The sequence below is a fragment of the Macaca mulatta genome, chromosome 10, assembly GCF_049350105.2.
Source record: "Macaca mulatta isolate MMU2019108-1 chromosome 10, T2T-MMU8v2.0, whole genome shotgun sequence".
NCBI classification, from domain to species: domain Eukaryota; kingdom Metazoa; phylum Chordata; class Mammalia; order Primates; family Cercopithecidae; genus Macaca; species Macaca mulatta.
Genome location: NC_133415.1, coordinates 10,215,104 through 10,228,659, shown reverse-complemented (window position 1 = coordinate 10,228,659; position 13,556 = coordinate 10,215,104). Strand labels below are relative to the sequence as shown.

Here is a 13,556-nt window from a genome sequence, read left to right as displayed (position 1 = left end):
CCCAAGAAGCAGAGGTTAAAGTGAGCTGAGATCGCACCACTGCACTCCAGCCTGGGCAACAGAGCAAGACTATGTCTCAAAAAAAAAAAAAAAAATTAGCCAGGCATGATGGTGTGAGCCTGTAGTCCCAGCGACTTGGGAGGCTGAGGCAGGAGAATCACTTGAACCTGGGAGACAGAGGTTGCAATGAGCCAAGATCGTACCACTACACTCCAGCCTGGGTGACACAGCGAGACTCATCTACAAAAAAAAAAAAAAAAAAAAGGCCGGGCACAGTGGCTCACGCCTGTAATCCTAACACTTTGGGAGGCCAAGGCAGGCAGATCACCTGAGGTCAGGAGTTCAAGAGCATCCTGACCAATATGGCAAAAATCTGTCTCTACTAAAAATACAAAAATTAACCGGGTATGGTGGCACATGCCTGTAATCCCAGCTACTCAGGAGACTGAGGCAGGAGAATCGCTTGAAACCAGGAGGGCAGAGGTTTGCAGTAAGCCGAGATCGTGCCACTGCACTCTAACTGGGTGACACAGCCAGACTCCGTCTCAAAAAAAAAAAATAAAAGTGATAAACGCACAGGGAGGAAGTCTATAAATGTTAAGGCCTTATGAAGATGTTAGGAACATGTGTCACCACGCTCCCAGCTACCCAAGGACTCAAGCAGCCTCTGACCTGGGGGGAACAAGGCTGCCTACACAACATGACAACCAGGCATGTCCAAACCAGTTCCCCTGGTTGGGCCAGAATCCCAGGAGGCCTCACTTGACACAGGCGCCTTCATTTGCTGGTGCCAGGGGATTCAGGGTTGGTCAGTGGCAGCGAAGCCTTGACAAGGGATGAAAAGATAGGGTCTGCGCTCTGGTTCCTCGTTTTCTGTGGTTACAGTACCTGTATACACACAGACAGCCATCCCTCTCCCAGGTACATCTGGCTGCATGAACCAGCATCTCCCAAGAGGGCCCAGGTTGTTTTAATGCAGCTCCAACACAGCCTCAGCTCTGGGGAAAGCTGCACCTATTGCCAGGCCTGCCTGAGATCATGAGAGTAAAGGGCAGGGGTGGGAGAACACCAGATGTGAAGTCAGAGTCAGAGGCTGTATCTTGGGACTGGCACTAACTGTGGCCCCTCATTACCTACCATCCCCTCCTGAGAAAGAAAGGACAGGGCACAAAGGGATGCCCACTGCAAACATGCAAAGCTCAGGGGAGCTTGCACATGGGCAAATGATCTCTGAGCCTCATTGTTAGAAGGGGGTCAATGATACCTAACAGAGCTTCTGGGACAAATAATGGAGACAATGTAGCAGAAAGAGCCTGATAACCAGTAAGAGTTCAGTACACTCCCTTTCCTCCCCTGGACACACCAGTGCGCAACTTCCAGAAACTCACCATCTTCTGCAGTGTTGAGTTTAAGGCTCTTGCCCTTGAAACTCAGCTGTCCCCCGGCCACCTGAGTCTTGGCCAGTGTCTCTGCCAGCTTGGCAATGTCTTCCGAGGCCATGCTGACTAGGCTGGTGGGCTCCCCTGGAGATCTGCAGACTGAAGAGGCCGAAGTTGCAATAAGAAAAAGGAGTCTCCTGGGGCCCCTGGTTGGGGGGCAGGGTAGGACATAGTCATCTCAGGAGTCTGACCGTACCTCCCCTGCTATGGAGACCCTACAGCTAAACCACTGGAAGAAAGGAAAACAGCATCAGAGAATGAACAGTTCCAGAAGGTGCAGGAGGTAGTAAGAGAACAGAAAAATCATGTTTTAGCCTATAAGGAGCTACCATCTCATTACAAGTCCTCCTCTGCCAAACCGCTGCAGCTGGGATGCCCAGCAATGCCATGTGAGCTGCCCATTTCCTGGACCCTGTCAGTGAATGGCAGTCAAGTCCCAAACCAAAGGCTGCAGAGTCTGGCCCGAGCACACACCTGCTTGAGCATCTTGGCTGCTCTCTGCTTGAGGGTCACATTCCTCAAACAGGACACAGATGGCTATGGGATCCAGATCATTCATCCCAGAGAATGCCCCACACCCACACTGGCATGACTCTGGGGTGGGGCACAGGGGTCAGCCCCACTGCACGTCTGGTTTCAACCCTGGCCGGGAGACTAGGCAGGCCACAGTGGCCTCTCAGGGTTTTCTAGATCAGAGATTGCCACATCACAACAGCTACCATCATAATAGGACAGGGACAGGGCTGCCACCCATGAAGCCCTACTATACCCAAGTTTACCAGGGGATCTGGTTGGAAATGGGGTTGATGAGCCTCACTGTTTATAAAGTCAGGAGTGCTGGTAAAAGAAGTAAAGCTGGCCAGGTGCAGTGGCTCACACCTGTAATCCCAGCACATTGGGAAGCTGTGGCGGGAAGATTGCTTGAGCCCAGCAGCTCAAGCTGGGTAACATGGCAAAATTCCATCTCTATTAAAATAAATAAATAAATAAAATTAGCGGGGGATGGTGGTGTGCACCTGTAATCCCAGCTACTGGGGAGGCTGAGGTGGGAGGATGCTTGAGCCCAGGAGACAGAGGCTACAGTGAGCCATGATCTCACCACTGCACTCTAGCCTGGGTGACAGAGTAAAACCCTGTCTCAAAAAAATAAAATAAAAATAAAAATTAGCTGGATGTGGTGGCACATGCCTGTAGTCAGTCCCATCTACTGGAGAGCCTGAGGCAGGAGGATCACTTGAGCCCAGAAGTTCAAAGCTACAGTAAGCTATGACTGTGCCACTGCACTCCAGCCTGGGCAACATCGGGAGACTCTATCTCTAAAAGTAACTAAATAAATTAAAGAATTTTTTTTTTTTTTTTGAGATGGAGTCTCGCTCAGCCACCCAGGCTGGAGCACAGTGGCGCAATCTCGGCTCACTGCAAGCTCCATCTCCCGGGTTCATGCCATTCTCCTGAATCAGCCTCCTGAGTAGCTGGGATTACAGGCACCCGCTACAATGTCCAGCTAATTTTTTTGTATTTTTAGTAGAGACGAGGAGGTTTCACCATGTTAGCCAGGATGGTCTCGATCTCCTGACCTCGTGATCTGCCCACCTCGGCCTCCCAAAGTGCTAGGATTACAGGCGTGAGCCACCTTGCCCGGCCAATAAATGAGAATTTTTAAAACAACAAGTAAACCTTTAAGAACTCCTGCGCCTACTCATGGTACTCCAGCTTTACTTGGAGTACATGTGAGATTAAACGTCTCTCGTGTACTGCCTGACAATTGAAGCCAGCTATATTAGACGGGAACGTGGAACATCACTACATACTTGTATAGTGTTCACTTTGTGGTATGAATAAATGTGTCTGTGAGATGCTCCAAAAAAAGAGGAGAAACAGCAAGTAATCAGGACAGACCAAGGAAGCAGATATGAGGGGCAGAACTAGGGGGTGCTATCCAAAAGGCCTTCTCCTACAGCCTCCTCATTCTCAGATACAGATGTGATACCCTGAATCCTGCCACCCCTAGGCTTCCTCTGGGTTCAAACTTATCACCCTGGTTTGTCTATGTCTTTATCAATAAGCATGAATTATTATTCTGGGTAAGGTGTCCACTCATTCATTCAACAAAACATTTGAGTATTACTGTGTGCTGGATATTGTTCCAGGTAACAGAAGTATAGCAGCAAAGGAAACAGAAACCTTGACCTCTTGAAGCATGTGTGCTAAATGACACATTTAGTATGTGATTTAAAAAAGGAGGGGCGTGGGAGTGGTGGCTCACGGCTGTAATCCCAGCACTTTGGGAGACCAAGGCAGGTGGATCACAAGGTCAGGAGTTCAAGACCAGCCAGGCCAACACGGTGAAACCTCGTCTCTACTAAAATACAAAAATTAGCTGGGCATGGTGGTGTGTGTCTGTAGTCCCAGCTACTCGGGAGGTTGAGGCAGGAGAATTGCTTGAACCCAGGAGGCAGAGGTTGCAGTGAGCCAAGATCACACCATTGCACTCCAGCCTGGGTGACAGAGCAAGACTCTGTCTCAAAACAAACAAACAACAACAACAACAAAAAGGCATTATTAGGAAATAGTTAAATAAAGATGTCAGGGATTGGGCCATGCACACATCTGGGGGAACACGATTCCTGCAAAGGGAATAGCAAATTCAATGGCTCTTGTACGGGCAGAGGGTTGGAGGAACTGCAATAGGGCCAGCGAGGCTGAAGCACAGAGAGACAGGAAAAAAAGGAGTTAAGAGACGAGAGAGTTAACAAGCGGCCCAAGTCATAAAGGCCATTGGAAGAACAGTGGCTTTCGCTATAAGTGACAAGGAAAGTCACTGAAGTTTCTAGCAGAGACAGATGTCATTTGACCTATGTTTTGACAGGATCACTCTACTTGCCACACAGAGCCTGGCATTCAGAAGGTGCTCAAGAAATGACCAGTTGAAACTGCCTAAAAATTAACCAAGCCAGGTGCGGTGGCTCACGCCTATAATCCCAGCATTTTGGGAGGCTGAGGCGGGCAGATCATCTGAGGTCGGGAGTTCGAGACCAGCCTGGCCAACATGGTGAAACCCGTCTCCACCAAAAATACAAAATTAACTGGGCGTGGTGGCACATGCCTGTAATCCCAGCTACTCAGGAGGCTGAGGCAGGAGAATCACTTGAACCCAGGAGGCAGATGTTGGGGCAAGCCGAGATCGTGGCATTGCACTCTAGCCTGGGCAACAAGAGTGAAACTCCGTCTCAAAAAAAAAAAAATTAACCAGAGTCGGGTGCAATGGCTCACTCTTGTAATCCCAGCATTTCCAGAGGCTGAGGTGGGTGGATCGACTGAGCCCAGGAGTTAGAAACCAGCCTGGGTATGTGCTGAAACCGTCTCCATTAAAAATACAAAAACTAGCTGGGTGTGGTGGCGGGTGCCTGCAGTCCCAGCTACTTGGGGGGTAAAGTGGGAGGATCACTTGAGCCCTGGAGGTGGAGGCTGCAGTGCGATGAGAGCTTGCTACTGCACTTCTGGAGACCCTGTTTCAAAAAAAAATTAACGAGAAACCAGCCCAGTGCAGTGGCTCACACCTGTAATTACAACACTTTGGGAGGCTAGGCGGGAAGATCACTTTAGACCAGGAGTTCGAGACAAGTCTGGGCAACAGAATGAGACCCTGTCCCCAAAGAAAAATTTAAAAATTAGCCAGGTGTGATGGCACCTGTAGTCCCCATGAGTTGGGAAGTTGAGGTGGGAGGATCGCATGAGCCCAGGAAGCCAAGGCTGCAGTTCAGCGGTGATTGTTCCACTACACTCCAGCCTGGATGACAGAGGGAGATCCTGTCTCTAAAAACATAAAAAAAAAAAAAAAAAAAAAAAAAATTAAAGAAAAACCAACAAAAAATTAACCTGAAACCCCAGCATCTCTTGCAGTTCTGAGATGGGACAATCTGAGGGTAAAAGGTGTTGGTGAAACCTCCAAATAGAATAGGGACAGAACTTCTCAGCTGAAAGGGGGCCTATTCCTCAGTCCAAGAGAGAGCCAGACAAGGAGATGCACTCCTCCACACACACTTTATAGACCAAGAAACTGGAGCACAGAAACGTGAATTGATTTGTCCAAGGTCAGCAAAGGGTCAGCACCAGAGCAAAAGCAAAGGGTTAATAAAGAAATATCCTCTCCCCGCTCCGCAGCAGCGTCGGAGACTTTCTGAGGTGAGATGCATGCTCCTGCAAAGCGTCAGCAGTGACTCACATCGATTCCAGGGACAGCGGCGCCAGCCCGGGCCCCCCGTTGGCGTGGGCCTGCTGGGAGGCGGCGCCGCGGGAGCGACTCGCGAATACAGGCCGCAAATGACAGGCGGGCGGCGCGGGAGACCCATCTGGAATCCCCGGCGGACTCGCACCGCCTCCGGTTGACAACGATGCTAATATGAGACGCCACTGCTAGCAGCTGCAGGCTGAGCTGCTCCGGCGAGTCAGACGCCCTTTAAGCCTCGGTTTCCCCATTTGTGAAAGAAGCCAGCGCCGCCCAACAACCCCACTCCCACCGCCACCCCGGGGCGCTCGGCCATCGAAGACTTAGTGAAGAAGGCCGAGGGGGCAGGCAGAAGGTGCACTGGGGCGCCACGCCCTCCTCGCCCCCACCCCTCTTCCAGGCAGGTGACTGTGAAAGGAAAGGGACCCTGACTCTACCGTAAACAGGCGGCGCCGCCGCGTGGGGGTAACCGAGCACGCGCCTCCGCCCGGTGGGGCGGGGACGGATTTAGGGTCCGGGTCACGCCGGGGTCGCCACCTCCAGGTCCAGCGGTCCAGATGTCCAGCTGGCTTGTCTGTCAGCTCTCTCGCGCTCGGGGCCTCACGCGCTTAGCACCACCTGCTCTCCGCACCGCGGCGGATGATGGCGGAGGAGGAGGATTTTGAAAGCCGGCAGTTTCTTTGCTTCGATTTGATTTGTTCGAGGCCCCGGCCGGCTTGCCCTCGCCCCGCACGCGCGGCCTCTCGGGTAGGGTAGTCCCGTTCCCCAGCTGGGGGCGCGACAGGGCGCGCGCCGTGAACTACCCGTCCCATGGCGCACCGCGCGCAGAGCGTCCCCACCGCCCTCCTCTTCGCCCTCCCCTGGCGGCTTCTGGGTCTTTCTCGCAGAGACCGCAGGGCGGTGTTCAGCCGGGACCACCCAGAGACTACAATTCCCAGAATGCGTTGCACCCAGGTCCCTCAGCTCTTCCGGAAAGGTTTTGTTCGCGTAACTTTGTTGACACAGGTACTGCTGGCTGCTGGGTCTCTTCCGCAAGACACAGGTATCCATTTGCCCAGATAAAGTGCTCTTTTCCGTCCCATGAAACTGAAAGGGCATTCGAAGCCTTCCACATAAATATGCACAAATTACCTGATAATTAAAAAGGGGAAATAGTAACTATCGTAGAGAAACTGCAGACACCGCTTGAACGGCCACGTTAACATCAGCAGCAGGACAAGCTGACATTCATCGCACGCTTTCTGTGTGATGCACTGAGAAAAACACGGCGTCACCGTCCGGTCTACAACCTTAGCCTAATCACGAGAAACCCAAGCTGAGGGACATGGTACAGAATAACGGATCTGTACCCTTCCCGAAATGTTTGTATTATGTTAGACAAAGAAAAACTAAGAAACTGTTGCCGATTACAGGAAACGAAAAAGACAACTGAATGCAATACATGGTCCTGGATCGGATCCTGGGTGGGGATTGCTATAAAGGACAATACTGAAACAGCAAAATTTGACTGTATATTAGATAATAGTATTGTATCAATGTTAAATTTATTAATTTCGATTATGGTACAGGGTTATGTAAGAGACTGCCCTTGTTCTTGGGGAAAAAGAGATGAAATAATTAGGGACAAAAAGGACATGATGTCAGCAACCTTTATGGTTAAGAAATACACATATACATAGAGAAAGCAGAGACACAAATGTGGCAAAATGTTAGTTAATCTAGTTGAAGGATATGGGAGTTATTTGAACCTTTTTGCAACTTTTCTGCAGGTGTGAATTTAAGCATAAAAACACAAACAGCGTTTTTTTTTTTTTTTTTTTTTTTTTTTTTTTTGAGACGGAGTTTCACTCTTGTTGCCCATCTCGGCCTCCCAAAGTGTTGGGATTATAGGCGAGAGAGTTCGAGACCAGCCTGGGCAACATAATCAAACCCTGTCTCGACAAAAAATACAAAAATGAGTTGGACGTGATGGTGCATGCCTGTAGTCTCAGCTAAGGGACTGAGGCAGGAGGATCTCGAGCCTGGGAGCTTGAGGCTGCAGTGAGCCATGATCGCACCACTGCATTTCAGCCCTGGTGACAGAGCAAGACCTTGTCTCAAAAACTTAAAAAAAAAAAAAAAAAGTTAAACAGATCATGCAGGCTGGGCGCGGTGGCTCATGCCTGTAATCCCAGCACTTTGGGAGGCAGAGGCGGGCGGATAACCTGAGGTCAGGAGTTTGAGACCATCCTGACCAACATGGAGAAACCCGCCTCTACTAAAAATACAAACTTAGCCGGGCATGGTGATGCATGCCTGGAATCCCAGCTACTCAGGAGGCTGAGGCAGGAGAATTGCTTGAACCCGAGAGGCAGAGGTTGCAGTGAGCCAAGATCGTGCCATTGTACTCCAGCCTGGGCAACAGAGCAAGACTCCGTCTCAAAATAAATAAATGAATAAACAGATCATGCCGTATCTTTTTACACACAGCTCATTTAATCTTCACCACCAAAAGGGAAGTGGGCATCATTACCACCCTTCCTAGCACAGAGATGAGAAAACTGAAGTTCTAGACAGAGTGTAACTCTCCCAGTTCTCAAAGTTCCTGAGATGTGGATCCTCTTTCCACCTTCCCTCTTCTACAAGGCCCATGTCAAATGCTACTTCATGAGCCTTTCCCTCCGGCAGGTGCCCACAGCAAGATGCAAAGCCCCACAGCAATTGGCCTGGGGCTCTGGGGCTCTTGGATAGAGTTAACACTGTTCTTGGCGTTTCCTCCTCAGCCTGGGAGGGTCTCGGGAGGAGGCGCTGTATCCATCTAGGCAGCATCTTCTCTGGGCCTGGCCTGTCATAGGTGCTTGAGGTTTCCCCATTTGAACCAGATACCAGTCGGATTACCGGATGTTTGCTTAAAATGAGTCATAGGCCTCATGCTATTCCTGTGCTGCTTCCAGCTAGAACTGATCAAATCAGTCTGGATTTTCCTTGGGGTGATCTGCAGCCTCCCTTTTCCAAGTTTACTTCTTGAGACTTTCCTTGGCCTGCGCACAGAGACCTCCCAAAGGGAAGAGGAAGGTGGGCAGGGGAACATCTTAGCTGATGGGTCTTGGGATTTTCAGAACTGGAAGGGAATTCTTAGACACCAGAAATTCAGTGGCCTTCAAGGCCTAGGAGGTAACAGGAAGTCATGGGGCTTGGCGGGGCTTGGGGGGATTCGTGGGGAGTTGGAGAGTGGATGTTCTGCCTGAAGGTGTTCACGTTCGAAGCTAAAAATCACAAACTCAGCCTGACAGCACCCCCTAGCAATCTGGATTATGTCACTCCTGTATCCTGATTTTTTTTTTTTTTTGAGATGCAGTCTCGCTCTGTTGCTCAGGCTGGAGTGCAGTGGTGCGATCTCAGCTCACTGCAACCTCCGCCTCCCAGGTTCAAGCGATTCTCCTGCCTCAGCCTCCGGAGTAGCTGGGACTACAGGTACATGCCACCACGCCCGGCTAATTTTTGTATTTTTAGTAGAGATGGGGTTTCACCATATTGGCCAGGATGGTCTCAAACTCCTGACCTGGTGATCCGCCTACTCGGCCTTCCAAAGTGCTGGGATTACAGGCATGAGCCACCGTGCCCGGCCTCCTGATTCTATCTTTTTTTTTTTTTTTTTGAGACGGAGTCTCGCTCTGTCGCCCAGGCTGGAGTGCAGTGGCGCAATCTTGGCTCACTGCAAGCCCCGCCTCCCGGGTTCACGCCATTCTCTGGCCTCAGCCTCCCGAGTAGCTGGGACTACAGGCGCCCGCCACTGCACCCGGCTAATTTTTTCTATTTTTAGTAGAGACGGGGTTTCACCGTGTTAGCCAGGATGGTCTCAGTCTCCTGACCTTGTGATCCACCCATCTCGGCCTCCCAAAGTGCTGGGATTACAGGCTTGAGCCACCGCGCCCGGCCTCCTGATTCTATCTTAAACTTCTTTACAAATGGGGAGACTGGGGTTTGAAAAGGAACAGGGGGTTTGCCCAAGGGTGCCCAGCAAGTCAGGAGAATCAAGAATCATCACTGTTTCTGGCCAGGCACGGTGGCTCATGCCTATAATCCCAGCACTTTGGGAGGCCGAGGTGGGTGGATCACCTGAGGTCAGGAGTTCGAGATCAGCCTGGCCAACATGGTGAAACCCAGTCTCTACTAAAAATACAAAAAATTAGCTGGGCATGGTGGCGGATACCTGTAATCCCAGCTACTCGGGAGGCTGGGGCAGGAGAATCTCTTGAACCTGAGAGGCGGAGGTTGCAGTAAGCCAAGATCAGGCCATTGCACTCCAGCCTAGGCAACAAAAGCAAAATTCTGCCTCAAAAAGAAAAAAAAAAAAAAAAATCACTGTTTCCAAGCAACACACTACTTATCTTCTCTCTTTCTCCTTCCAGCCCTTTTTACAGCTTTCTCTCTTTCAAGTTATCACCTGAGAGCTCGTCTGCCTGGCCCAAGAAGTATAACCATAGTCTTTGACAAATGGATGGTGTCATCCAAGACTATCTTGTTCCTTATTTCAACAAATGAAGAACTCAGGCCCAAGTTACAGTTTGACTTACACATGAGACAAGGCTGGGCACGGTGGCTCACAACCAGCTGTAATGCAAGCACTTTGGGAGGCCAAGGCAGGAAGACTGCTAGAGCCCAGGATTTGAGACCAGCCTGGGCAACATAGTGAGACCCTGTCTCTATTAAAAACAATTAGCCAGACATGGTGGTACATACTTGGAGTCCCAGCTACCAGGGAGGCTGATGCAGGAGGGATCCTTGAGCCCAGAAGGTGGAGGTTGGTTGCAGTGAGCCATGGTCAGGCCACTGCACTCCAGCCTGAATGACAGAAAAAGACCCTGTCTCGAAGAAAAAAGGAAAGAGAGAGAGAGAAAGAGAAAGAGAATAGAAGCCAGGTCTCTAGGGTCCTTTTCTATTATTATTTTTTTTTATTTTTTATTATTATTATTATTTTTGAGACGGAGTCTTGCTCTGTCGCCCAGGCTGGAGTGCAATGGCACGATCTCGGCTCACTGCATCCTCTGCCTCCCGGGTTCAAGCGATTCTCCTGCCTGAGCCTCCTGAGTAGCTGGGATTACAGGTGGCTACCACCATGCCCAGCTAATTTTTGTATTTTTAGTAGAGATGGGGTTTCACCGTGTTGGCCAGGCCAGTCTAGAACTCCTGACCTCAGGAGATCCACCCACCTCGGCCTCCCAAAGTGCTGGGATTACAGGTGTGAGCCACCATTTCTGGCCTTCTGTGGTTGTTTTCAACATACACACTTCACTCGTGAGTGCGAGGTGAGTTTAAGGGGGAATCAGGAGAAGCAGAGAGTGTTCCAGGCCTTTCTCTGTTAACAGTGCAGGCTTCTTTTGTTGTTTTTGTAAAGAATGTTTCCAAGACAAAAGCAGGCTGCCTCTGATTAGTCTGGTTTACTTAACTGAGTGTTTTAAATTCCATTCTGGTGCCTGAAAACAAACTTAATTGCCAATTGTAAATGGAATAAATAATAATATTTATGTTGGATTCCTGAAAACAGACCAAGGCTGCTGACTTGCTATTTAGTCAGATCAAAAACAAATGGCTAAAGTATGCCAGACATGTGAGGAATGTGGAGAGATATTCCCAACACCCAATGGGGTGCTCGCCTGTGGCCCCTGGAGAGAGATGGGTCAGCCCACCTGCAGGGCAAGGCAGCCTCCCTGAGGGTCCCCTCCACTGGCGGGAGTGGGTTGGCTGCATCATCTATGAAGGACACTTGAACTACATCTTTCTCAGGGCTCAAGCCAGGGACTTCCCACTAGAGCAAACTATTTTTTTAACTTTGAGAAATATCATTAAAATAATTCATTTGTTCTACAAATAGTTATCAAACATCTATGTTCCAACAGGCGCCGTTCCAGCTCCTGAAAATCCAGTGATGAAAGAGATTGAAAAGGATTGAAAAGGATGGTGTCTATGGAGGAGCTTACATTCTGCTCTCATATTTATGGAGGATTTCCCAGTACCAAACGGTTTCTGGCAGATTATCTTCTCTTTTAATAATTCCTTCATCGGCCGGGCACGGTGGCTCAAGCCTGTAATCCTAGCACTTTGGGAGGCCGAGGTGGGCAGATCACAAGGTCAGAAGTTCAAGACCAGCCTGACCGATATGGTCTCTACTAAAAATACAAAAAAATTAGCTGGACATGGTGGCACGTGCCTGTGGTCCCAGCTACTTGGGAGGCCTAGGCAGGAGAATCGCTTGAACCCAGGAGGTGGAGATTGCAGTGAGCCAAGATCACACCACAGCACTCCAGCCGCATTGACAGAGTGAGACTCCAATCTTAAAAAAATAATAATTCCTTTTTTTTTTTTTTTGGTGGAGTCTCACTCTGTCTCCCAGTCTGGGATGCAGTGGCGCAATCTTGGCTTACTGAGAGGAGGTTCTCTTGAACCTCTGCCTTCTAGGTTCAAGAGATTCTCCTGCTTCAGCCTCCTGAGTAGCTGGGATTACAGGCATGTGCCACGATGCCTGGCTACTTTTCGTATTTTTATTTTATTTTACTTTTAATTTATTTTTAAATTTATTTTTATTTATTTATTTTTTTATTTTTTTATTTTTTCAGACAGAGTTTCGCTCTTGTTGCCCAGGCTGGAGTGCAATGGCATGATGTCGGCTCACCGCAACCTCTGCCTCCCGGGTCCAAGTGATTCTCCTGCCTCAGCCTCCTGAGTAGCTGGGATTACAGGCACATGCCACCATGCCCGGCTAATTTTGTATTTTTAGTAGAGACGGGGTTTCTCCATGTTGGTCAGGCTGGTCTCAAACTCCTGGGCTCAAGTGATCTGCCCACTTCGGCCTCCTAGTGTTGGGATTTTGGGTAAGCCACCATGCCCCATCGAGTACAGTGCTCATATTACCCCGGTCTTAGTCACCTCAGGCTGCATGACAAATACCATAGACTGGATGGCTTAAGCAGTAGCCATCTCACTGATCTGGGGGCTGGAAGTCCAAGACCAGGGTCCCAGCATGGTCAGGTTGTTGGTGAGGGCCGCCTTTCTGGTTTATAGATGGCTGCTTTCTTGCTGTATCCTCACCTGGCAGAGAGAGAGATCATCTCCCCAGTGTCTCTTATAAGAGCACTAATTCCATTCATCAGGGCTCCATTTTCATGACCTAATTATCTCCCAAAGTCCCCACCTCCTAATACCATCAAATTAGGGATTAGAGATTCAACATACGAATTTTTTTTTTTGAGATGGAGTCTCGCTCTGCCACCCAGGCTGGAGTGCAGTGGCGCGATCTCGGCTCATTGCAACCTTTACTTCCCAGGTTCAAGCAATTCTCCTGCCTCAGCCTCCCAAGTAGCTGGGACTATAAGCATGTGCCACCATGCCCGGCTAATTTTTGTATTTTCAGTAGAGACGGGGTTTCACCACATTGGCCAGGCTGTTCTCAAACTCCTGACCTCAGGTGATCCACCCACCTTGGTCTCCCAGTTTTGGGATTACAGGTGTGAGCCACCACGCCCAGCCTCCTTTCAGCCCTTTTCTCCAAGCCTCCTCACCTCTGGTTGGGGTCTTGGAATAAAGACCCCTTTACCATTATAGGCAGCCCAAACAATTGAACAAGTTGGTACCAACTTGAAGAGATAGGAGGCTGGTGTCCCGCTGAATCCCCATTGAATGATGGACAGTCCTCTTCAAGGATATGTGTTCGTTATTTCACCAGCAACCTGGGGTGGTGGAATCACCAGACCATTTGCCACCTAGTTCACTTGAGGCAAAATGCAGCAATCCAACTGGCTTCAGCATCCTCATCGATGAAATGAGAATGATAACCATGGTGGTAAATGTGATAAGTTGTCAAGGGTGTTTCGTTGTAAACTGCCTAGGGGGTGTGTGAACTGACACACACA

General features: G+C 49.7%; 1 protein-coding gene and 1 long non-coding RNA gene across 36 annotated transcripts in view; one reads left to right on the top strand and one right to left on the bottom strand.

Annotated features, from left to right (window-relative positions):
* The window catches only part of RANGAP1 (Ran GTPase activating protein 1), a 54,189-nt gene that overhangs the window by 35,411 nt on the left and 5,222 nt on the right, over positions 1 to 13,556 (bottom strand). For 16 of the 35 annotated variants that reach the window (XR_013398957.1, XR_013398956.1, XM_077949509.1 and 13 more), the window contains exons 1-2: positions 6,105 to 6,330; positions 1,389 to 1,538 (exon numbers count right to left, since the gene is read on the bottom strand). Coding sequence is in view for 30 of the 35 variants with exons in the window: in XM_077949509.1 (XP_077805635.1) it covers positions 1,389 to 1,500 (112 nt within the window). In the remaining 5 variants the exon portion in view is untranslated. Of the gene's footprint in view, positions 1 to 1,388; positions 1,669 to 5,130; positions 5,256 to 5,664; positions 6,331 to 13,556 lie in introns of those variants that run through there. The other 19 variants (XR_013398960.1, XR_013398959.1, XM_077949500.1 and 16 more) reach the window with 5 other exon arrangements.
* LOC144331658 (uncharacterized) lies at positions 2,783 to 6,298 on the top strand. Its single transcript, XR_013399001.1, has 2 exons — positions 2,783 to 3,063; positions 3,753 to 6,298. It is a non-coding gene; the product is annotated as an uncharacterized LOC144331658 (long non-coding RNA).